Source organism: Hyaena hyaena, unplaced genomic scaffold (assembly GCF_003009895.1).
Source record: "Hyaena hyaena isolate Hyena2069 unplaced genomic scaffold, ASM300989v1 scaffold_210, whole genome shotgun sequence".
Classification (NCBI taxonomy): domain Eukaryota; kingdom Metazoa; phylum Chordata; class Mammalia; order Carnivora; family Hyaenidae; genus Hyaena; species Hyaena hyaena.
In genome coordinates this window covers 2,036,470-2,059,717 of record NW_024080841.1, presented here as the reverse complement: position 1 = coordinate 2,059,717, position 23,248 = coordinate 2,036,470, and the positions used below count along the sequence as shown (strand labels likewise).

The 23,248-nt window shown below is 48.9% G+C and overlaps 1 protein-coding gene across 1 annotated transcript in view; it reads left to right on the top strand.

Moving 5' to 3' along the window:
* The first annotated feature begins 3,283 nt into the window (after nt 1-3,283).
* Nucleotides 3,284-23,248, top strand: part of SH3BP5 (SH3 domain binding protein 5) — a 72,143-nt gene continuing 52,178 nt past the window's right edge. Inside the window, exons 1-2 of the mRNA XM_039242230.1 lie at nt 3,284-3,577; nt 5,261-5,323. Coding sequence (XP_039098161.1) covers nt 3,440-3,577; nt 5,261-5,323 — 201 coding nt within the window. The 5' untranslated portion in view covers nt 3,284-3,439. The remainder of the gene's footprint in view (nt 3,578-5,260; nt 5,324-23,248) is intronic.

The following is a 23,248-nucleotide window of genomic DNA, read 5'->3' as shown; positions in this document are numbered from 1 at the left end:
GTTTTGTTATGTGCCTATAATTCTATAAATATCATTTCATCTAATCTTCATAATGTCTGACAGAGAGACACCAGTGTTATTATCTTTATCGGACAGGTCGGGATACTGAGGTTCAGAGAGAATAAACAACTTGTCCAAAGTCAGCTCATAAATGGTACAAGCTGGCATTTGAACCCAGTTCAAATATAATTCTTGTTCCCATAACCGTCTGTGAGCTTCACGAAAATGTCCCCCCACCCCAACCCTGTGCCTCTGCTTCCTGGAAGGCACCAACTGTCAGAAATACAACCTGCATAATCCTCAAAGAGCAGACGAGCTGTAACACACTGGCTAAGGCAGGGAGGTATATCGAGGTAATGAGAAAGAACTTCAGGTGAGTTTTGTTCAACCTCCAGATAACCTGGATCCCAATCACCAAATACAACAGAGAATCGGGCTTTCATGGTTTTTCTTTTCAAATCAGTGGGTTTAAAAAAAAACAAAAAAACAATTGGGTATCCTCCCAACCAAAGCCTTTATAGCATAGGTCCTAATTATGGTGTCATCCAATCACTCAAACCAGAAACTCTGGAATCATCTTGAACTCTTCTCCCTCCGGGTATTATTAGCCACCAACTTCCACACAGTCTCAAATTCATTCCTTCTTTCTAGCCCTTGATTCAGGGCTTCATCATCGCTCCCTGGTATTTTATGATCTATCCCTCACCCCCTCATGCCTGCATTCCCTATTTGATCCAGTTTCGATTCCATGGGCCGTCATTCAAGTTGTTACACCTGTAGTCGCCCTTGACCGCCATAAGCTTCTTTCCCGCCCCTCCCCCCATCATTGTAAGAACTTGGTTAAATAACCTCAACCCTGGTTAAACCTGGTGTTCCCACTACTTTCCACCTGTGTCCGGAAGCTGAGCTTTGGTGGGAAAAACCACCCATCCTTGCAGTCAGGTCGCACTGAGCATCCTAAACCACAGGTGGGTCCTTGGTACAGCCTGGAAATTATAACGTTTTATATTTATAACTATACAATTATAGTGCACCCACTTTCAGCTCCCCTGGACAGCTGTTTCCATGTCTCTCCACCAGCCTCCCGTGCTGTTCCAGGCTCACCCTTATTCTCAGCTGCTGACTGTGCTGGCAATTCTACTGGGAAAGGGAAGCAACCAGCGGGGGCGTCTCCCCACCCCCGCCATCACTAGACCATCAGCCTAACTCATCTCCTTGTGTCCCTAACATTAACCAGAGCGACTACATGTTGCTCACTCAGTGCAACCCAAGCTCCTTGCCAAGGCATGGCCTTCCTTGGTCTACCCACCTCCATGTCTCAGATTCTGTGTCCCTGGCTCGCTAGCACCTGAGGCACAGTTTCAGCCAGTGGGGTCTGCACATGCAGCTTCAGGGGGTGGAGTGCTCTCCCCGTGAAGGCATGCGGGGTTCACTTGGTCGTTTCTCCCCGGTCTTGGCTCAAAGAGGCCTTCCCTGTAACCACAAAAGCCCTCCACAGCTTGTCACCCTTGGTCATTCCCTGCTTCATCGCCTATGCGCTTACATACCTATATATATATATATATAGTAGTGCTGTGATTTATTTAACTTCAGAACGCTACTGGGATTAATGCTATGACTGGCCCAGGCCTCCTAAACATACAACAAAAAATGTTCTAGAGCAGTTTCCACATTTGTGGTGGCAGTTGGAATCACTCTATTGCTCTTAGATCTAAGCTTAAATAGGAATGTAATTTGGAGGTTGCTGTTTGGAACGGTAGGTTGGGGTCCAACCAATTGAGTCAGGACTGACCCCTTTTCTTGTTTTCAACCTCTGTCTCTCATTTCATTACAGCTAGGCTAGACCTGCTCAGTTACAGCTCAGTTCCAGGCCATCGGGAAAACAATGGCGGTTCTCTTGTCCCAAAATGACCCTCAATGGCCATCTTGTCCCTGCCTTCATCCATCCCTGGAAAATCAAAAGCAACTATGTTTTTAGCAAGGGGTTTTAGGACTTTACTCAAAGAATTGTTGCCTTTCTATTGATTTTAAGAACGATGAACAGGTCTGACTATCTTGGAACCCAGCCGCTGGCATGCACCTGGGTTACCTCCAGGACACGGAACCAATCTCCTTTCCCCGTGGACCGCAGTGCCAGCACTACATGCAGGCTGGCGCCAGCCCAAGGAGTCAGTCCCCCAACGTAGCTTCTCATGAAGCCATCATGAGCAGGCTTTCCAAAGGTGGCTTTAAAGATAGGCTCTCTGTAAGCTTTGTTCTCAAGCAAGTGTACCCTCCGAACTCACGGAGCTAACGGCCGTTAGCCTCTGTATAGAAAGTGTGCACATTCTGTGTTTTTGTTGTGAAGGAGACATGAGCAGTGGCCAGTGGCAATGTCCTTGCCTGCTTTGCTAAGGTCATCTGAACCTGTGCTCCCTTGACATCACAGTGGTCCTGACATTTCATAAAAGCACAGAAATGTCCCTTCCTTCTTTGGCTTCATGATGTTGGGTTTGCCAGGCAAACTCAGGCTCCCTACTTGTTCATAAATCCCTGGATGAAGTGTGTCCGTTATCAGGGGGTTCCACCTGCCGCCGCCTGGGGAAGGCCGTACCCACCCAGCCACATCCATGATCATCGCTGGATTTTCCGCGCTTGGTGGCTATTCAGGTAGGCCATTCCCACAACGGTGAGAGCACCGGTGTTTGGGGGATAGAGCTCTGCCAGCGGGGGCCGCCGAGCCTTTGGACGAGGAATCCATGCACGCACGTGCACCTAGCTTCCCCCTTTGTACTTTTGTGTCTACGTGAGCATGTGTTTCATTTCCCGTTTCGGGCGGAACCCTCGAGGACACACAATTCCCCGGGTTCACCCAATGGGAGAAACGTGCTGCGGAGGTATACAGGGATTCGAGCGAGTCTTGAAACGGGTCCAGGGTCACAAGCTTCCCGAAGTGACTTCAGACCATTGGAAATACCCCAAACTTTCCTTCCGTACAGTCAGTCGGCCTCGGCTGAGGAGGGAGGGAGCGCTCCCCCGAAAGCAGGCGGCCAACGATGCGTGCTCTGGGATATGCCGGGCTGCTAGGCTGACAAAGCGGGAAGGCTCTCCTATTTCACCACGCTGAAGGGGTTCAGGGAGCTGGGGTTTTTGTGACGGAGACCTGCGCGGCTGCGACTGGCGGCGGAACAGTCCGGCGCCGAGGGCGGCCCGCCGGGGCGAGGGCGGAGCGGGCGCCGCTGCGCTGACGGCCGCGGCAGAAAGGGGGCGGCCGCGCCCATTTCCTCCGCTCAGCCCCGGCCGGCGCGATCCGCAGCGGCGAGCGGCGCCTCCCTGCTGTCGGCCGCGGCGCCTCCGGACTGTGCGCGGCTGGGGCGAGTCGGCTCTGGCCGAGCCTGCGGCGACCGCCGCGCCTCCGGACGCCCCGAAGTCCCCCGCGGTTGGCGTTCCGGCTGCCTGCATGGACGCGGCGCTGAAGCGGAGCCGCTCCGAGGAGCCGGCTGAGCTGCCGCCGTCGGCCCGGGACTTGGAGGAGGAGGAGGAAGAAGGGATGGAACAGGGTCTGGAGGAGGAAGAAGAGGTGGACCCCCGGATCCAGGTAGGGCGCGCGGGGGGCGCCGCGGGGGTGGGCATCTACACTCGCACTCGCTTCGCAGCCCCCGGTGCCTGAGGGAATGGTGGCCACGTAGCTCCGGGGGCGAGAAGAGAGGGTCTGAATTCCCGGTTTTACCGGCTTCGTGGGGAGGCTGCGGTGCCCGCGTGGATGCGGCCTGATTGTATCGTGGGGATCCCCCGCAGACCCCCGGCAGGATCTGGGGGTCGCCGCAGCGTGCCCAGCGGTTCGGGCGGATGTACAACAAAGGGAAATAGGGGGCGGGGGCACCATGCGGGTGTCGGGGTCCCCGGGGCCAGGCTAGCGGCGGGTGTCGCGCGGCCTCGGGGCTGGGGGCGGAGGGGTCGCAGGTCCGCGTGGGCGCTGGGCGCCGTGGGCGTTGTCCGCCCCTGCAGCGTGGGCTGGCACCCGTGGCCGGGTCGCGAGTCCTCACCTGGCGGAGGTGCGCGGCCTGAGCCATCTTCCACCTCCTCTGATTCATTGTTAGCAAAGGGCTTATTGTCAGCACAGACTCAAACCTTCAAACCTCCGCTTGGCTTTGAAGGGTTGAAAACCCAGCTTTCCCTTGTTATGAGGTCGGGGTGTGAACAGAAATCAGGGACAACTGATGCGCAAAGCTGGCGCGGGGAAAGGGCGAGGGGATTGGCCTGGCTCTCTGTGCCTCCATTTCTGAGGGAGATGATTAAAAAACAATTTCCAAGCCAAGGTCTAGGAGTGACAGCTTAACCTCCTCACCCTATAGGCAAAAAACACAGCAAGTCCCTTTGCAAGACTGGTTTTTCTACCCTTTTCATAAATCATTTTATATATATATATTGCTTTTAACCATGCGCTACAATTTCTGGAGCCCTAACTGGGTTTTTTAGTGCACAGATCAGTTAAAAGCTCATTTAACTCAGCTGTTGCCATTAAATGACTTGTTTTGGCAGATTAGCAAGATAAAGATCAAGTGGAAAAATCTTTGCATTAGGGCTTCTATTAATTAAAATCACTAGTTTGAACTACTAAATCTTGTTTTCCTGGTACGGGGTTTCTGTTAACAAAATCCTTTGTTTGCAGAGTAAAATGAGTCCACTTGTGCTGGGTACTTTTTACAAAATGTCGGTTTATAAGTATTTTAAGGATCAGGATTAAAGCTATTTTTGTTTTGTTAAAAACAGCTAGGTAGCTTTAATAATTGGCAGTTGAAAAAGATTTTCATCTCTAGAAAAATAACCACTAATGAGTTAATGCCAGAATTCTACCCTTGACTTAAATCATTTCACTGGGTTTATAGTTTTGGCTTGGCGTTATTTTCCTTTATTGTCTTTCTGCAAAATTCTTGCTCCAAGGCAGAAGATCCTGTTTTGATTTGACTTCTGAACCATTTGTAACAGGTGGGCTTACCTGAAGGCACATATCTGCAATAAATACTTGACCTTCTAAGAAAAAAATTCCTAGGACCTTAAGACATTTTTGAAAGGGACATCGTTGAGAAAAAGGTTTCAGAAATACTGACATTCATTTGCTCTTCCATCCAAGGCTCAACTATTTTTCTGAGAATGAATACTGACTTGTCCCTCTTCCTACAAACTGTGCTGGAGTACTTTTGCAGAGAATGAGCTCAGTCCTACTGGAAACAAAAGACAGATCCCTTCAATCTTTAACCCCCCCTCTTTTCTTCACTAGGGAGAACTGGAGAAGTTAAATCAGTCCACGGATGACATCAACAGGCGAGAGACTGAACTTGAGGTACGGAAGGCTGGGTCCCTGTTCCTGGTGAGGTGGTGTCAGTCCTCCTGACGTGAGGCTGCTTGATTTTGTTTTAATAGCTGGAGGATGGTTGCTGGCGTCCCCTCCATGGAGTTGAGCAACAGCCCGCTGTCTGACAGAATAAAATACACTGCTGAGCCCAGCGTGTGGGTGGAACACATGTGGATCCTATTTCACATGTTTTTCATCATGGGAGCTCCATGGGGCCCAAACTAGGGGCTGTGTGGAGCCCTGAAGTTCATGTGTCTGTGGAAAAGCTTGAAAGGATTGAGGGGAGAATTAGCTGGAGAAGACCGAATGAGTTTGCAGAATCCCATAAATATTTTAGGGGGTTCCTTACGTTTGTACTTGGAAATGTTGTGTATTTCCTTAGACTTCTGCCGTTTTTGACTTTCTGTCCTAAAAATTCTCCCCTCCCTTCCCCTGCTCATTTCTTTATTGTCTGCTTGCATGTAGAATATAATTATCTTAATGGTAACGAAAAGCTGTTTAGACTAGAAGGGCTTTCCTGCTGGGAAGAATCTTGGGAGAGACTAGAACTTGATTTGAATTTCATGAGCATCTTCCAACGTGAGTGTAAACAGATGAGCATTCTTCACAGCTACCGATTAGTCCCCGGCCCTTTTTAGTAGTGGTTGGTTTTACCATCCATCAGCAAATTTGAACAAGCCCCGCATGTATCTGAGAGCCTGTGAATGATTCTGTCAGAGAGTGGAAGGGATGCAGGCAGCTGTTGGGAGGACCCTTTCTGTAGCAGGAGAAATAGCAGGGAAGGTCACCGGGAAGGGCAGGAAACATCTGGTCCCTAAGAATGAGGGTGGGGGAGATAGGAATCATCTACTGGGAATACACTGGCAGCCTTGATTTCTGACTGCATGGCTAGGTCCCTGAGGCACCAAGTCTGGGTGTGGCAAAGAAAAGAGATTAAAAGCTTGTTTTCTGAGTTGTGTGTGAAGGGTTATCTCCAACCCCTCTATTCTGATTGTATGTATCCATGAACCCTGACTGCCCTTCTCCCACAAATGAAGTAAAGCTGCATGTTTATTTGAAATGTTTTGACTTCTGATGAACCAAGGCTCTTTAGGCGATTGAAATCTCTCAGAATCTAACATTTCTAATAATATTCGGCGACAAAAACTACCATTTCTGTAGGGCTGGAGAGTTTACAAGTGTTTTTAGAAGCTGTATCTCCTGTTATGGCAGCCTAGCACAGTGCTGGCCAGCGTGGTAGGCACTGGCGTGTGTGGCTATTTAACTTTAAATTAATTAAAATGATAGAAGATTAAAAATTCAGTCCTCAGAGTAGCCGCTCCTCAAGAGCCTGGTAGCCACCATATTGGACAGAGCAGAGAACAGTTCCATCATCGTAGAAATTTCTGGAGAGCACAGTCCTGGAAGGTGGGGATCTACGTTTTCTCTGGATGAGGATGTGCAGGTACAGGGTCTCCCGGTTCAGTGATAGGACAGAGCCACTTCACTTTCACATGCCTTCTAGCTCTCCTGTTCTTCCATTCCGAGTTGTGAGTAGACAAGTTGGAAATAGCCTTTTTTGTTTTTTGCACAGAGGATTGCTTTCTTCAGAGACACATTTGTCTGCCTGTACTCCATTTTTTTGGGTCATGAAGAAGGAAGCCCCATATGGTGCTTACCTTCTGAGTGTAAAATTAGTTCACCTGATAAACTTTGAGCTCTGATTTCACAGTCGTCTTTCTGAATACACTTAAGTATTTGTGACAGGAAGCTGCAGGACAGGTGTTTCCTGCCTTGTTCTGGAGATCACTAGGCAGCGGTGAAGAGGTGGTCAGAGCTGGCTCGTGTTGCCGCCTGACCTTCTCTTGGTGGTGGTATAACTGAGATGGACTCACCAAAGTATAACGCCAGCTGTGTGAGGCATTAAAACTTCCCTACTGGCCACATTAGAAAGTAAAAAAAGGACTGAAATGAATTTTGATCTATGTTGTTTAGCCCAGAATGCCCAGCATCGACTTTCAATATCAAAACAAGTAATGAGATGCTTTACGTGTAGTTCTGTAGTAAGTCTTCAAATGCTCGTGCATATTTTCCACTTAGGGCATATCGCAACGTGAACTGCCCACATTCGCTTGCTTAATAGCTACATGTGGCCCAGATCTAATAGATGTTTCCTGTCGACTCACTAAGGAGCACTGAGATTTCACCCTCCGTGCAGGCACCCTGACATTTGTCACGCTGCCGGAGCCTGGAGGGAAGAGGATGTGTCTGGGGGGGGAGGGGGGGAGCGGGGGGGTGCGGTGAGGCTGTGTTCTATGTTCCTTCAGTCAAGAGCTGGGCACTAGCCTTGGGGTGGGCGCTCTGTTGGCCACTGCAGAGACGTGGGTGAACAAGACAAAGGCCTTGCCCTTGGGGAGTTTAATTTTAGCGGAGGGTGAGGAACGGAGAGGTAGATAATTGCTGATTGTAGTAACCGCAGTCAAAGAGGGGAGGAGTGGCTGGAAGACACCTGAGCCGGAGCCTGCAGTGCAGGAGAGTCCCTGTGCAGAGGGAAGCAGATGGAGTGAGCAGTGGGGGTGGTGAGGGGAGTGTGCCAAAAGAAGTGGGACAGATAACAGCCATTTTAGCATCGGGGTGGTTCTCATCTTCGTGCTGTTTTCTGTAAAGTCGCTGCGATCATTCACTTCCGTGAATACTGAACCACTGCTCCTAGTGAGGTGGGGCGGGTGCAGAGTGTCGTGACCAGAGATTTACAGGAACCTACCCCTGTGTTACGCTCCTGTGAGCCTCTGGTCGCAACGTTTTTTTGTCAGCCGATCAATATATTACCTTGTTTATGTGTGTTTCTGTTTAAAGACAGTCTGTTTAATGTACGTTGATTCATTAGTGTTGGACTCAGAGGCAACAGCACTGTGGCTCATGCCTGAACAAAGCTTGCCTAACACACGGATTTTCTCCGTAAGAGCCAGTTGCAGCCTTCTTAGTGTCAAGAATGCTCGCCAGCACTTCAGCACTGTGCTTGGGGGCATCTGACTCTCGAGTTTGGCTTCAGGTCATGATCTCACTGATCTCGAATCTGAGCCCTGAGTGGGGGACAGTGTGGAGACCGCTTGGGACTCTCTGTCTTCCTCTCTCTCTCTCAAAATAAATAAGTAAACTTTAAAATAGAAAAAAAAACCGCTGACTCCCCAACACAAAGTGCAAAGTGCAAAAAGTGTGGCACTAAACAGCCCGTGAGCGGACACTTGTTTGCAGCATGAGAGCTGAAACAAGGCAGAGCGGCACTTCGTTCAGCCTCCCTGGGCACATGCATGTTGGGCAACTGCAAGTCTGGCCTCTTTGCATGTCCATGAATGACTGCAAAGCTCCACCAGTATTGATTTTAGAATTACAAATTTTAATGAGTATGGAATCTGCAAATAATGAGGATTGATTGGACGTAATTTCAGAGCCTCTAGGGGAAGAGGATCTTTGGCTTCTGCATTTCCTTTCCCTCTGCTTTTTACTTATGGTCTGGAGCGCCCAGCACCCCTCCTGACTTTGACTCCGATAAGAGCAAAGTGGTGATGAGGTTTGTTAGCGGCTACTTCACTCAGAATGTGGCACCGTTGTCCCTGGGCAGCCGTGGGCTGAGGCGCGGGCCTGGATTCACCACCATATCCCGTCCCTTGTGCTGGTGGTTGAAATCGGAGAGTTCCAAAAGGCGTTTGGATGCCAGCCACCTGCCATGTTGTCACTTGGATATCTGCCTCTTCCTGCAACCACGGTTCACCTCTGACATTGTTTAAACAAAGTCGTATCCCCTTTGCGCTCTGATTTCTATCAAGAGGGCCGGTCCTTCCAGGCTGTTGATGGGAGTAACCTTTTAACCAGGGAAGCCCTTGGATATGGGCCTGATATTTCAAATTAAGAAGCTGTATTTTTTCCCAGACTTTTTCACTTAATGTTTGTTTCTTTTTGAGAGAAAGAGACACAGAGTGAGCAGGGGAGGGGGAGAGAGACAGAGACAGAGACAGAATCTGAAGCAGGCTCTAGGCGCTGAGTTGTCAGCACAGAGCCTGATGCAGGGCTTGAACTCACAAACTGTGAGATTATGACCTGAGCCAGAGTCAAGACGCTCAACTGACTGAGCCACCCAGGCACCCCCCTCAACGTGTTGATTAGTCAGCTTGAATCATTGAATACTTACTGAGCACCTACTGTGTGCTGAGAGCAGCTAAGGAGAGAGCAGTGGAGAGAATGGACAGAGAATTCCAGTTAAATGATGAAAATACACAGGTTTTATGGTGATACGCCCTGATCAGAAAATAAGGCAGGGAGGGTCCTGGCAGGGTGGGTATTTGGGAGCTCAGAGGATGCAGTGTTACATACAGGGGGTTTGAAAGGCTTCCCTGAAAGCATGTCTGGAGAGAATGCACCTCAGGGCCACGTGTGGGAAGAGCATTCCAGCTAGAGCTAAGCTGGGAGTTGGGCCTGGTCTGACAGAGCACCAGCAAGGGGGGCCCGGTGTCCTGGGGGTGGGGTGAGCCATGGATGCTGGAGTCAGGGAAATGCGTCATTCAGTGTGCAAATGTGCCGATGTACTTCTGCACCTCATGGTGTACAGAACTGTCTTTTTTCAAGTGTTTGTTAAAATGAGGATTTCTGAAGCATTGTCATCAAGATTTGCAGTATTCCACGACAGTCATTTATTTCGTACCGTGATGTGTGGGGTTTTCATGCTCTCCCTGCTTGTGGGCTGGTCTGGGGCTGGGAAATGGTGAGAGAGGAGGAGGAAGGACATGACCGGGGCAAGTTGGCCGTGGACAGCTTTTCTGGCTACAAGTAATCAAAAGCTGACTTTTTCAGCCTGCCCTTCCCCCAGGGAGGTAGAAGCAGTTAATTGTAAACGTTCAAGCTCTTTCTCTCACTGCTTGGGTTGGGTGCTTTGAAAAAGCATTTGATTCTGGCCAGCTGTGTTCCCCAAATTTGCATAAGGCCTGCACCTAGAATCTGCCTTTTTCCCCCTTCCAGAAACCAGCAGACACTTTCTCTTTAAAAATAAAACAAAAAAACCCAGCTGTTGTGTCCTTGGAAACACCAGGGTGGGAGAGGAAAGGCAGAGGTGAATTGGAAGCAGCCTGGCCTCTCTCTAATGAATTGTTCGCCCAAGTCAGGGGAAGAGAGAAGGTCTTTTCTGAAAGGACAGTGTTGTCACGTCTGAGCACTTTCTCCTTCAATGTGTGTGTGTGTGTGTGTGTGTGTCTGTGCGCGCGCACACGCGCGCGTGTGTGTGTGGAGAGAGATACATACATGAGTGAGTGCACGTGTGTACTGGGGAGAGCGCTATGAGACTCCATTTGTGCTTTGAAGAAGGTCCATGCCGGGACTTCTGTACCTCAGTGAGATCTGGTTTCGGTAGACACTCGTGTGACAGTACTGGGCACCCCCCCATCTGTGGGTTGAGTCCTGTGTGGGGCGCTCAACACAGCCTCACACACGCCCCCTGCCATCTCCCAGCTTGTGCAGTTACCTAGTAAAAGGCACATGGGTGGCCTTTGGGGAGCCAGGGGCAGCTTTGTTGGAGTGGAGGGACATCAGAGTTGAGGCCTGGAGACACCAAGTCCTCTGGGAGAGTCAGTTAACATCCCAGGGGCCTGGCCGCAGAGGAGAAAGAGAGCTGACCAGACGCACCTCAGCTTGGGCAGCACTGGGGAGGTGGGGTGGCTGCTTGTAAAGATAAACACACTTGAGGACTTCTCTGGGTGCCTCTGGGTGACTTGAGCTGGAGCAGCTGCTGTCCTCACAACTTTGGCTTGAAGTCTGGCCATCAGCCTGGTAGGATTTAGGGCTTCCTGCTTCAGTGACGGTTCCCCACACGGCTGCCGGGATGTCAAGGGACAGTAACTTTTGACCCAGCGATTGCACATGTAAGAATTTATCCTTAGGGAATAACTAGGCAAGGACACAGGTCCATTAATGTTCATTGCAGCATTGTTTAAAGATATTGGAAAATTATGAATCTAAATGACTATCAATAGGGGATCCGTAAAATGAATACAGCGCACAGGCAGTGGCTGATAGCCTAGGCCTTAAAACGATGACGTAGCTTGTCATTAACATGGTAAGAGGTTTGGATGGAAACAGGTTCTGAAAGAGCACAGTATGGTCCTATTCTAAAAATCATGTTTATAGGCATAAAAATGCCTGGAAAAGATCATACGCGTTTGAGAAATGAGCAACATTCACCGTCTCTATATTTTTCTTTCTATCTTTTCTTTTTTTTTTTTTTTTGTTTTAGTTATTTGCATTGAATTTGTATTACTTTATGGTCAGGAAAAAGTCCAAACCCAAAGTCCTGGGGAAGTTGCGGGCTGAAGGAAGACCGGTCTTGGTATCGGCTGACACGGGTAGAATCTGAGGTCTGGTGACATTTAGAGACACTTGGCTCATTGGAAACTGAGTCACCTCGTCTGTGAATTGAGGTAGTGATTCTTGCCCAAGTCACGGGGTGGCCTGGAGGGCAAGAGGGAGTGCTTTGATAGCCATGCGGCCTGCATGAAGGAGAGGCCTCGTGCATGTGGGACAGGCAGACCCCACTGGGTGCTGATGCAGAGATGTCTCTGACAGGATGTCCGTGGGAGCCAGGCCTGCCGCGGGCCCTCCTCTACGCTCGCCACCCCCCCCACCTCCCGGTGACATTTCTGTGTCAGAGGCTGGACAGAAGAGAGGGCCAGAGAGAGGACTTGTACAGGCAGGACGGACTTTGCTCACTGGAGCAACAGGGCTGTCCTCTGTGGCTGGTCCGCTGGGGTGTGGGGGTGAGTGTCCCGAGGGAGGCCTCCTCTGTTAGAGCATGTTCCCTCCTGGGATCTGTCTGGTACTACTTGTGGTGCCCAGTGGCTATTTGGGTGGGCGAATAACAATAGGTTGCCCCTTCATGGCTTTGGGCTAGTGACTTAATGTCTCTGGGCCTCAGTTTCCCCATCTCAACGATGGTGCATAGTAAGTCGCCAATGCATATTGTCGCTGCTGTTAATGAAGCAGGGCAGATGTGGGCTGTAGTGTGGTTCATTCGTATTTGCAGGGAAGACTTCGGTCCATCCTGGGCTCTCTTCCCTGCCTGTTTTTTGTCTCCTGACTGCTCTTCAGGAGGCACGACAGCTAACTAATCGTGCCAGGATGAGCCAGACTCTGTTCTAAGCACTTCAAACTCACTGAGTCCTCAGAACAACATGATGCAATAGACATTATCACCATTTTGCTGATAACAGAGTTCAAGTGTCTTCCTCTCGATTAATTGCCCTGTTGTCCACCAAGCATCTTCCAGACTTGAGAATGGTCCCAGAGGTGCGAAATGGCCCCTCGTTGTGAACCAGTGCCCTAGAGCCATGCCATCCAGGTGTGGCCCCTGTGCCAGCTGCCTGTGCCTGACAGAGGACATTGTTAGAGTTGCAGAGTTTTCGGCCCTATACAGACCTGGGGAATCAGAATTTCTGGGAGTTGGGCCCAGGAGCCTGTCTTAAGCTGTGCCTATCTTATACATATTCATCAGGCTGTATTCCCGGCATTTATTTACTTGTCTGGCACCCCCACTAATCTGGGCCCTGGGGGGAGGGGGCTGGGGTCCCATCTTTGTGCTTCAACATCTCCTGCAGTGGCAGAACGCAGGTACCATGAATGTCGGAATGGATGGATGTTAGTGTGTAGTTAGAATCAGAGGTCCTTGTGGACTGCTGGCTCTTTGACATTGTCACGCAATGCATCCTACAGAACCGCTCCCCTTTCCCTGGTGGCCACTCTGGAATTGCATTCGTCCCCTGGCTGTTCCTAGGCTGGGCCCAGTTTCAAAACTGGCAGAACACAGCCTGCGCTCTCTTCCCCTTCCTGAAGTCCCTCACTTAGCAAGGCCTTAGCTTGTGAAAGTTTACAATTCTGCCCTACTTGGAGATGCTAGGGGTTTGTTTGCTTTTATTTGAAGTACAATTGATGAATATTATCATTTCATCAATTGCTAGTTTTAGCTGTAAGATGCAAGGGTTTCAAGAGTGGCCTTTCACAGTAAGAGGGTGGCATGTGTGATTAGAGACAAGTGGCCATGATCGATTGAGTGGGGAAGAAATTCAGTAATAAAACTATACGTAGACCGTATGTCCAGTGACGTACACCTCCAGTAATGGAATCTGCATCTGAAAGAAAAAAGGTCTAGTGTGGTCCATAGACTGTGAACTGCTTGTTACCAATTAAGAGGAAGTAAATACAGAAATTGAGGGTAAGACTTTGGAAACTTTTTAAAAAATGCAGTTTGACATTGCTGTGACGGTCTCATAGCATTCCACTTTCCTAGTTTGTTTTTTATTCTACAGAAGCGTTGATTCCTGGTGGGTTGGGGGAAAACAAAGATCCATTCCCATGTAGTTTGAGAAGCCTGGCTCTAGAAAAATGTACCCCCAGATGTGACTAGTGGTTATTGCTAGTTGCTAAGAATGCCGATGATTTTTATTTTTCATTTCTTGGTATCTTCTCAATTATTTACAATGACCATATTTTATCACTTTCATAACCCTTCATAAGCAAGGGTTGGGGGTGGAGAATGAAGCAGGATTATAAAGAGATGTCTTTATGAGTCAAAGAAATGAATTTCTATGAAAGGAATCTTAGGAACTATGAAGGCTGGTGGGAAAAAATGTTGAGACTGGTAGTCCCTGCCCTTAATTGTAGATAAACCCTGATGTTGGTGGGTTTGTTGATGAATTACTGTATTGTTAAACTGTCATTGTGGTAATTCATGGAGGGGTGAAAAGTGCCATATAGGCATTTTAGGATTCTCTATAGCCAAGAAACCCTCATTTATACACTTACTGTAAAACACAAAAATCACCAAGATATCATGGTGGGAACCATTTCAAGTATTAAGAATGTTTAGATACTGAACCTTAGTTACTACATGAATTCGCGTCACTATATGAATTTTAAGTGGATGGGGACTGTGGGCACATGGAGGCTGCTTTGCCCCATCTCACTCCCTGGAGCCCCATTAGCAAACTGCTGTTCGCATGGGCTGCTGGCTAGAGTACAGAAATAGCTATCTAATACTGGGATGGACTCTATTGCCTTAAAAAAGATCTGCTCTGTCTTCCTTTGAAGCTGTAAAGACCGGTGAGTTGATACATAAACTTTGCTGGCCGCTCAGCTGGAACCCACCATAGGAACGTGGGCCCTTGTAACAAACGAACTTTTCCACAGTGACATGACTGTAACCTTAGGTTTTCCAGGACGCCATCCCTCTGCCCCTGAGCTGTCACAAAGTGTCTCCACTTCAAAAGAAGACAGGCTCTGGGGGTTGATGGATTTGTTGCTGTCCCAGTGGTCGATAGAGCTTCAGGTCCCCTCATCAGCAGAACAGTGGTCACCATGGACTGTCTGTCGCCTTTTCATATAGAGCTGTTATTTTCCCTTCTGAGCATTTATTTTAGGGATTTCTAACGTAGGGTGTGAGTGTGTGGGTGGCTGAATTAAACATCTATTGAACTTTATCCCTTGGCAAGTATCCCAGTTTTCTTTGCCTATCCCTCCTCTTTGAGGGTTACTTTATCTTGCCTGTCCTCACTTAGATGTTTCTAGCAGTAACAACTGTATGACTTTTATGCAGAGCATCCTCACCAAGGGTCTCATGATAATTTGCAAAGCATGTCTTTGAGACCTTGGAGAATCCCCACCCCCCCCTCTTCTTTCCTCACAACTAAGGGAGGGGCAGAGAGGGAGAGAGGGCATTCCAAGCTCTGACAAAGCCTGATGCGGGGCTTGAACTCCTGAACTGTGAGCTCATGACCTGCGCTGAAATCAAGAATCCGATGCTCAACTGACTGAGTGACCCAGGCACCCCGAGGATCCTCCTCTTTCACTTCCTTAAAAGAAGACGGAAAAACACTTTTTTCTATTCTTGCCTGATTTTTCCTTCACCATGTTCTGCTAGATTATTCAACAGATATTCAGGTTTGTTCTGACAGAAAGAAACTGCTAACGGGGAGACCACGAGAGGAACATCCACCGTTTCTTAGAACCGCAGACAAGCCCCCTTAATGTAAACACTTCCATTTTGGACATCAGGCTCCGCCGAGGCATGATGAATGGGGTTTGGTTGTCGTCGTCCACGCCACCCTTTCGGTGCCGGCCTGTGAGGGTCCTGCTTCCTTCTGAGAGATCTGAAGCCTGCAGACTGGACGGTCCCGTCCCCAGTTTTTGGCTTTACTGGAAGACAAGTATAATGGGGTGTTGTCCTTCTTCATTGTTCTGGTTACCATTTCCACCTAACAGATTCCCCCAGAGCTTCATTGCTTAGAACAACTGCTTTGTTTAGCCCATGACCGTGGGTCAGGGATTTGGAGAAGGCCCAGCTGGGCGGCTCTCACTCGAGGGCTCGCGTGCAGTTGCAGTCACCGATGCAGCTGGGGCTGTGGTCTTCTGAAGGCTTGACAGGACAGGACCTCTGAGGAGGCCGCTCCTGTGTCCGGTTGTGGACACTGGCTCGTGGCTGAGAGCTCAGCTGGGGTCATGAACCAGAGTGCTGAATGTGACCTTTCTGGCGTGATGTCTCAGGCACTCTGGCCTCCTGATGGTGTCTGGCTCCCCTGACGGTGAGCACCCCCCATAAGCGGTTGGCAGCATCCTGGCCTTTTCTGTCCAAGCCTTGGGAGTCCTGGTGCGGCACTTGTGTCACATTTCTAGGTCCCGGCAGTCGTGAGCTCACCCACAGGAGGAGGGAACAGATTCCATCTGTGGAGGGGAGAGTACCAAAGAATTCTGAACCATGTTTTAGGGGCACTTGTGTGGCTCAGTCAGTTAAGCATCTGACTGACTACGGTCATGATCTCATGGTTTGTGAGTTTGAGCCCTGTGTTGAGTTCTGTGCTGAGCTCAGAGCCTGCTTCAGATTCTCTGTCTCTCTGCCTCTCCCCTGCTCACATACTCTCAAAAATAAACATTTTTTAAATGAAGCAAAATACAAGGAATTTTGAACCACAGTTTAAACTGCCATGCTTCATGGGTTGCCTGGGTGGCTCAGTCAGTAAAGCGTCCAACTTCGGCTCAGGTCCTGATCTCACGGTTCTTGGGTTCGAGCCCCGCGTCGGGCTCTGTGCTGAGAGCTAGCTCAGAGCCTGGAGCCTGTTTCAGAGTCTGTGTCTCCCTCTCTCTCTGACCCTCCCCTGCTCATGCTGTCTGTCTCTCTCTCAAAAACAAAACATTAAAAATTTAAACTGCCACGCTCCCAGTGACGGTGCACAGGGACCCATGTCGAGGCCTGCAGGATGTCCATAGTTACTTCAGGAGCAACCACATTTCGTGGTGCCTCGTTGAGTTGCTCTAATGGTTAACCAGCAAAGCAGGGACTTTGGTTAGCATTCTCCGTGATCCTTAAACCAGCAACAATAAAAGCAAAAGGGTGCTGTGTTTGGCTGTACTATGGGTCTTGTTTTAGGGACAAGTTGCCACTTCGCACATAGTGCTGTCTTACACATTTTGTCTGAGAGAAAATTATGCTCTGCCTTCAATGCCTGTTAGAAACAACTAGTGGACCCTAACGCCAATTGTGCAGTACCGAGGCAGGCACTTTATAGGCTCAGGGGGAAGGTTCCAAAGCTTCTTGGGCAGCTCTTGACATGCTGCGCTCTTTCCTCGCCCCTAGTTTTGCTAGCATCCCCAGTGGGGGAAATAGAATCTTGGTATTGCATGCATTTGCTCGAAATTGGATCCAGTCCCCAGGTTGGAACTTGTTAAAACAAACCACACTTTAATGCTATAAAACGTAAGGTCAAAATGCGTAGGAGAACTTGTTGCAGAGCAAATAGATGCTTAAACAGCATAGCCTGGGATCGTGGAAAGCACGGGCTTTGCAGTTCTGGAAGGCTGGATTTGAATTCTCCCTTGGCCTCTTCATAAACTGTACATTCTTTTCTGGGTTGGGTTTTCTTCTTTCTAGAATGGGAAAGGCAGTACCTGTTGTGCAGGGCTGGTAAGGATTAAGTGGGGTGATGTTTATGAAGTGCCTGCATGGTACCTAGCACGTAATGTTCCACAAGTGTTGGTCCTTTCTACCTTTTGTCATTTATTGAGTAACAGTACCTACATAAAAAGCATTGTTTACAGAAACCTTATTATATGTTCAGTATTGTGTTAAGTGCTTTGTATGCTTCGTCCTGTCCTCACAACAGCTCTTGAGGACATTGATGACAAATGGAGGCCGTGAAAAGGTTGAGCCCTTCTCTAGGTCGCACGGCCAAGTGACCTGGTTGGGGAGCCGAGACTTGAATCCAGGAGTCTGAGGCTGGAGGCCATGCCCTTGCGGAGTTTGGGGATGTGTTATGGATGTGGAGGAGGTGTCTTCCGAGGTTCCTACCAAGACTACAGGTGGAAGAATGCTGGTCTAGGACTTAGGGGACCAGGTTTCCAACCTCTGCTCTGATACTTACCAGGTATACATCTTTGGGAGGGGAAGTATGCCTCCTGAGGCCTCAGTCACCTCGTCTGTGAAATGGGTGCATCTGAGCTTAATGATCGGCAGGGCCCTGAGATTTTGACTTTCATCTAGCCACATGCTGAATGGATTATGACTCCCCCTCCATCCTGATGACAGGGGAAATACAAAAGCTCTTTGGTCATTCTATGCTGCAGTAGACATAAAATTTTAGTTTTACTGAAGAGCGACATGCACGCAGTTAAGGAGAAGCCCCTGAGAAGTTTTACTGAGAATGTCTTCTGCCTCATTCCTTCCCACCCCCAGTTCTCCCCCCAAACAACCGCTTGTAATGTTTTTAGCCATTTCTCCTGGTGGATTCTTCTGGATGTCTGGTCATAGCAGTGGATTTTGACTTTGGTGTTTTTCATGCTGTTCTCTCCTTTCTTTGCATTCGGAGCAACTGTGGGCAGTGGGGAGGTTCTCCAAAGGTGGCAGGAGAGCCAGCTTGCCCAGAGCTCTGTGGTGGGTGGGGTCGCGCTTCCCGCAGAGGCTGCGTGACCTCCAGAGCTTTCCAAGGATACGTGAATTCACTATATTGCCCTAATTCTAAAACCCGTGTTCAGTACAGAACGGACCTTGTATTGTGTCCCAGCTTAGGCGGTGGCTGAAACATTAGCCCTGACACACATGCGCATCAATGGCATAGTGCGTCCAAAATGTAAGGTTTGTGAATTTTTGAAAAAAAAGTGTGTCTTGAGGTTGAGCAAATATGTGAAGGCTTTTGGTGTAAACATGGAAATAGTTCACTTGTGGTTGAACCCAGGAAAATGCCACAGTTTAAGCAAGTCTCTCTCCTCTTACACAAAGAATCCTGTGGGTTTAAAAACCCATGTGTGGCCATGAATGAAAAAGCACTGGGACCCATCAGTCTTTCTAGAGGTAGGGGGGTGTGTGTGTGTGTGTGTGTGTGTGTGTGTGTGTGTGTGTGTGTGTGTAGGGTTGTTATGTAACTTTAGTCTTTCCTCCAGGGCCTCCTAGGACTGATCCTTCTACCCCAAGATTTAAAGGGCTGTGTGGTTTTTTCCTTTGTGGTGTTTTGGACCTTGGGCTGTTTAAACATGCTTTTCTGGAATTGGTTACATTCCATTCCGGTGGCTCATGCACAAGTCACATCAACAAAAAAGATGAATTGAAAGTGAGTCGTTTCCAAATTGACATTCTACAAACTAACTGGCTCATATTATTCAAAAATATCAAGGCCACGGAAGACCAAAAAAGACTGCAGAACTGTTCCAGATTAAAGGAGGCTAGAGAAATATGACCACTAAGTGCGAGCTGGTGGTCCTGGCTTGGATCCTTAAAGATTTTGTTCTTTTACTATAAAAGACAATAGTGAGACAGTTGATGCTCTTTGAATGAAGTCCTAGACCAGATGCATTGGATTGTATCCATGTTGATTTTCAGATTTTCATCACTGTACTCTGGCTATGTAAGAGCGTGCCCTTATCTTTGGGAATGATGAGCTGAAGTATTCCAAGATCAAAGGACATCATGTCTTCATCTTCCCCTCTGTTTTTCCAAGTCTGAAATTATTTTAAGTTTACTTTTGAGACCGAGAGAGAGCAAGGGGAGAAGCAGAGAGAGAGACAGACAGGGAGGGAGGGAGAGAGAGAATCTCAAGCAGGCTCCATGCTGTCAGCGCAGAGCCTGATGCAGGCCTCGAACCCACAAACTCTGAGATCATGACCTGAGGTGAAATCGAGAGTCCGACGTTTAACCGACTAAGCCACCCCGGTGCCCCTGAAATTATTTTAAATTAAAAAGCTCCTCATTCCCAGATCTACCAACTGCCTTAACACACCCTCCAATGGCAGGGCCTGTGGGATTTTGACCTTGGCCGGAGCGTCAAGGGAAGTTGCACGGTTAAGGCTGGTGGGATAGCCGTGGAGGGCTGTGATGTCCTGGGCGAGGCGACGGGGTGCTTACCTGCATGTCTGGAAACAGTCTACACTGCCGTCAGCGCTCTGAAACAGAGCCTTTCTGGGTAGGAGGAACTTGGTTCCCGTTGGGCCTAAAGAAAGCTCTCAGACCTCTGTTAACCTCAGAAGAGAAGAACTTGCAGCAGGAAATCCTATTGACCACCTATTTTCTTACTTTCCTTTCTCCCCTCTTTTTTTTTTTTTTTTTTAATTTTTTTTTTAATGTTTTATTTATTTCTAGGAGAGAGAGAGACAGCGTGAGCAGGGGAGGGTCAGAGAGAGAGGGAGTCACAGACTGAAACAGGCTCCAGGCTCCGAGCTGGCAGTCAGCACAGAGCCCGACGCGGGGCTCGAACCCACAAACCGCGAGATCATGACCTAAGCGAAAGTCGGACGCCTAACCGACTAAGCCACGCAGGCGCCCCTCCTTTCTCCCCTCTTGGTGGAAGGAAGCTCTTGGTACTTCAGACCCAGGACAAGTGCGATGCTGTGAAAAGAGGAAACGGCACTTGGTCTTGTCACCGAGGCTGCGTAGGGCCTGCCCCTGGCTCGGGAGCTGGGCAGTGCCTGAACTGGGGTTAGAATGAATCCCTCACACTGTGTCCCACAACCACTCAAACAGCTTGAGTAAAAGGAATTTCTGCAAGGTTGGAATCTTTCCTGGAACCCAAGGGAGAGAAGAACCATGGGGCCTTAAGTATAGAGAGCCCAAAAGTCCCAGTTTGGCTGGACAGACTCACTTTATGCCTGTCGTTCCAGCATAATTATTAATAGTGCTCTACCTCACTGTCAGAAGAGCCTTGGTTTGCGTGATAAATTGTCTGGCCGTGTTCATTGCGGGATTAGTCAGGGACCCAGAGAATCTCTCACAAGCCTTCCTCTCCTGCCTCCTCATGTTCTCTCATGGGCTTTTGCTCACTGTCTGCCCTCTCTTTGTGTCGCCCTTTGGCTTCCTCTGTTCCCTGAGAGAGGCTCTTGTATCAGAAACGTGGCTGCAAGGTTCTACCGGATGCGGGGGTGGGGTGGGGTTGGGAGGGCGGACAGTCCCCACAGAAGGAACTAGTGGGATTGGCAGACACCTCACTAGGCCTCTGCTGCTCAAGTCCGGGCTCAAGGCGGAAAAGAAAAGGACTCAGAAGGGAGAGGAGTTAGGTACCTGGTCCTCAACAATGACTGGCTTCTTCCAACTTGAAGGCCCCTTTCTTCCCCTTTTCCATGCATGTTTCCATTCCATTGGAGCCATTTTAACCAGATTCTTCTGGTGGGATGAAACTCGCTGATGCAGGTTTGGGCCGGCACAGCGAGTGGATGGGGAGTATTGGCTAGAGCTTCCTGCTGCTCTTCTGCGCACCCCCCCCCCCCCCCCCCCCCCCCCCCCCCCCCCCCCCCCCCCCCCCCCCCCCTGCCCCAGCTCAAGCCTTGGCCTTGACAGTCTAGCTCTCTAGGTGCTGGCTCTACCCTGGAGCAGTCTTTCCAGTTCTGCCTCTGCTGCAAAATTCCTGAAGGAGAAATGAGATAGATCTTCCCGCTCCCCTCCTCACAGGCTCGTGAAAGCCACTCCCCATGGGAGTTGGGACTGAGGGACTGAGGGAAGGGAAACCAGACAGAGGCAAGGAAAGAAGGCCCCTGGAGGGCCCGAGGAGCCAGGTGTGGTCTCTCAGAGTGGGAGAGTGGAGTGAAATCCAGGGCCTGGAGCTAGGCCTGTGCAGTCCAGTGTAGCAACCACTAGCCACGTGTGGCTGTTCAAGTTATAATTTCAACATTAACATTTGATTAAGAATCCAGTTAGTTGTACTAGCCACACTGGAAGCTTTTATTGAGCCATAAGTGGCCGGTGGCTTCTGCACCGGACAGCACAGATACAGAACATTTTTATTCTTGCAGAAAGTTCTGTCAGACAGCCCTGAAGAGCACTTACCCTTTTCACCCAAGCACTATTTCAAGTGCTTTCTTTGTGTGTTTTAGTAGCTGCCACAAGTACTCTTAACGAACAGATTGGAGGGGGTGAAAAGAAAACATGGCATGTAGTAAACATAAAAACATTTCAGGTACCTTATAACAACTGGTCAGTAAGTCAGAATATTTCCAGTGGTCATGTAATTCTAGAATGTTCCTGCAAATGGACACTACATTTTTGACTTGTTACTCTTCTGCCACTGGCATAATTTTTCCCTTATCCTAGTTCTGTATGATTCACATTTTTACTTCACCGTGTTTGAAGTGGAGACTTCATGACTGTAAGTGAAAAGCTATCAAAAGGACATACTTTTTTTTGAGGGAGCACATGTGTGTGCATGTGCACGAGCAGGGGAGGGACAGAGAGAGAGAGAGGAGAGAGAATGAATCCCAAGCAGACTCCATGCCCTGCACAGAGCCCAGTGCAAGGCTCGCTCTCACGACTGTGAGATCATGACCTGAGCCAAAATCAAGAGGTGGATGCTTAACCAACTGAACTACCTAGTCTCCTTGGAAATGTGTTTTTTTTTTTTTTTAAAGCAAGCTTTCTATTAAGTTTTTAAATCCAATATAGTTAACATACAGTGTTATATTAGTTTCATGTGTACAACATAGTCATTCAACAATCCTATCCATTTCTCCGTGCTCTTCATAAGTGTACTCTTAAAGGAAGTTTTTTACTGAAGAATTTTCCATGTATGTGCAAGTGCCCAACTCGTAAGCCCAAACTCACAGCTTGGTGACTTTAAAGGCAGTGCTGTTTTATTTCCAGTGGATTTGTTTTGCTTATCACATTCTAGCGGATTCCCCTCTCTATGGAAGGCTCGGAGCTAGATTAGCTCCCCCTTTCTCAAAATGGAGATTAGCAAATGTAAAGATCTGTGAGGGTGCTGTGGAGACATGGGAGCACCCAACAGGGCTCTCTCCTTAGACAAAATCAGAAGTATTCAAGAAAGATCTGAGCAGGAACAACTGCTTCACTGTTACTGAGAATATATGGTGTTTCTAGTTTGTGAATGTCTGCAGGGCAGGCTCAGGGAGAAGAGTATGGCTTAGTCTACACACCAGACCTGATGCTTCTGGTCTCAGGTTTCCTTTACACTCTTTTTTTTTTTTTATGTTTTAATTTTTTTTAATGTTTGTTTATTTTGGGGGAGGGGGAGGGGCAAAGCAAGAGAGACACACAGAATCTGAAGCAGGTTCCAGGCTCTGAGCTGTCAACACAGAGCCCGATGCGGGGCTTGAACTCAGACCGGGAGATCATGACTGGAGCTGAAGTCAGACACCCACCCGACTGAGCCACCCTGGTGCCCCTCCCTTTACACTCATAGAATCACTGAGCACTCCAGAGAGCGCTGTGTTTGTGGGTAAGATCTATTTGCTGTATTGGAAAAGTTAACCTTGGTGGCTCAGTTAGTTAAGCGTCCGACTCTTGATTTCAGCTCAGGTCATGATCTCACAGTTTGTGGGTTTGAGCCCCACATCCGGCTGTCTGCTGTCAGTGCAGAGCCCCCTTCGGATCCTCCGTCTCCCTCTCTCTCTCTCTGCCCCTCTTCTGCTGCT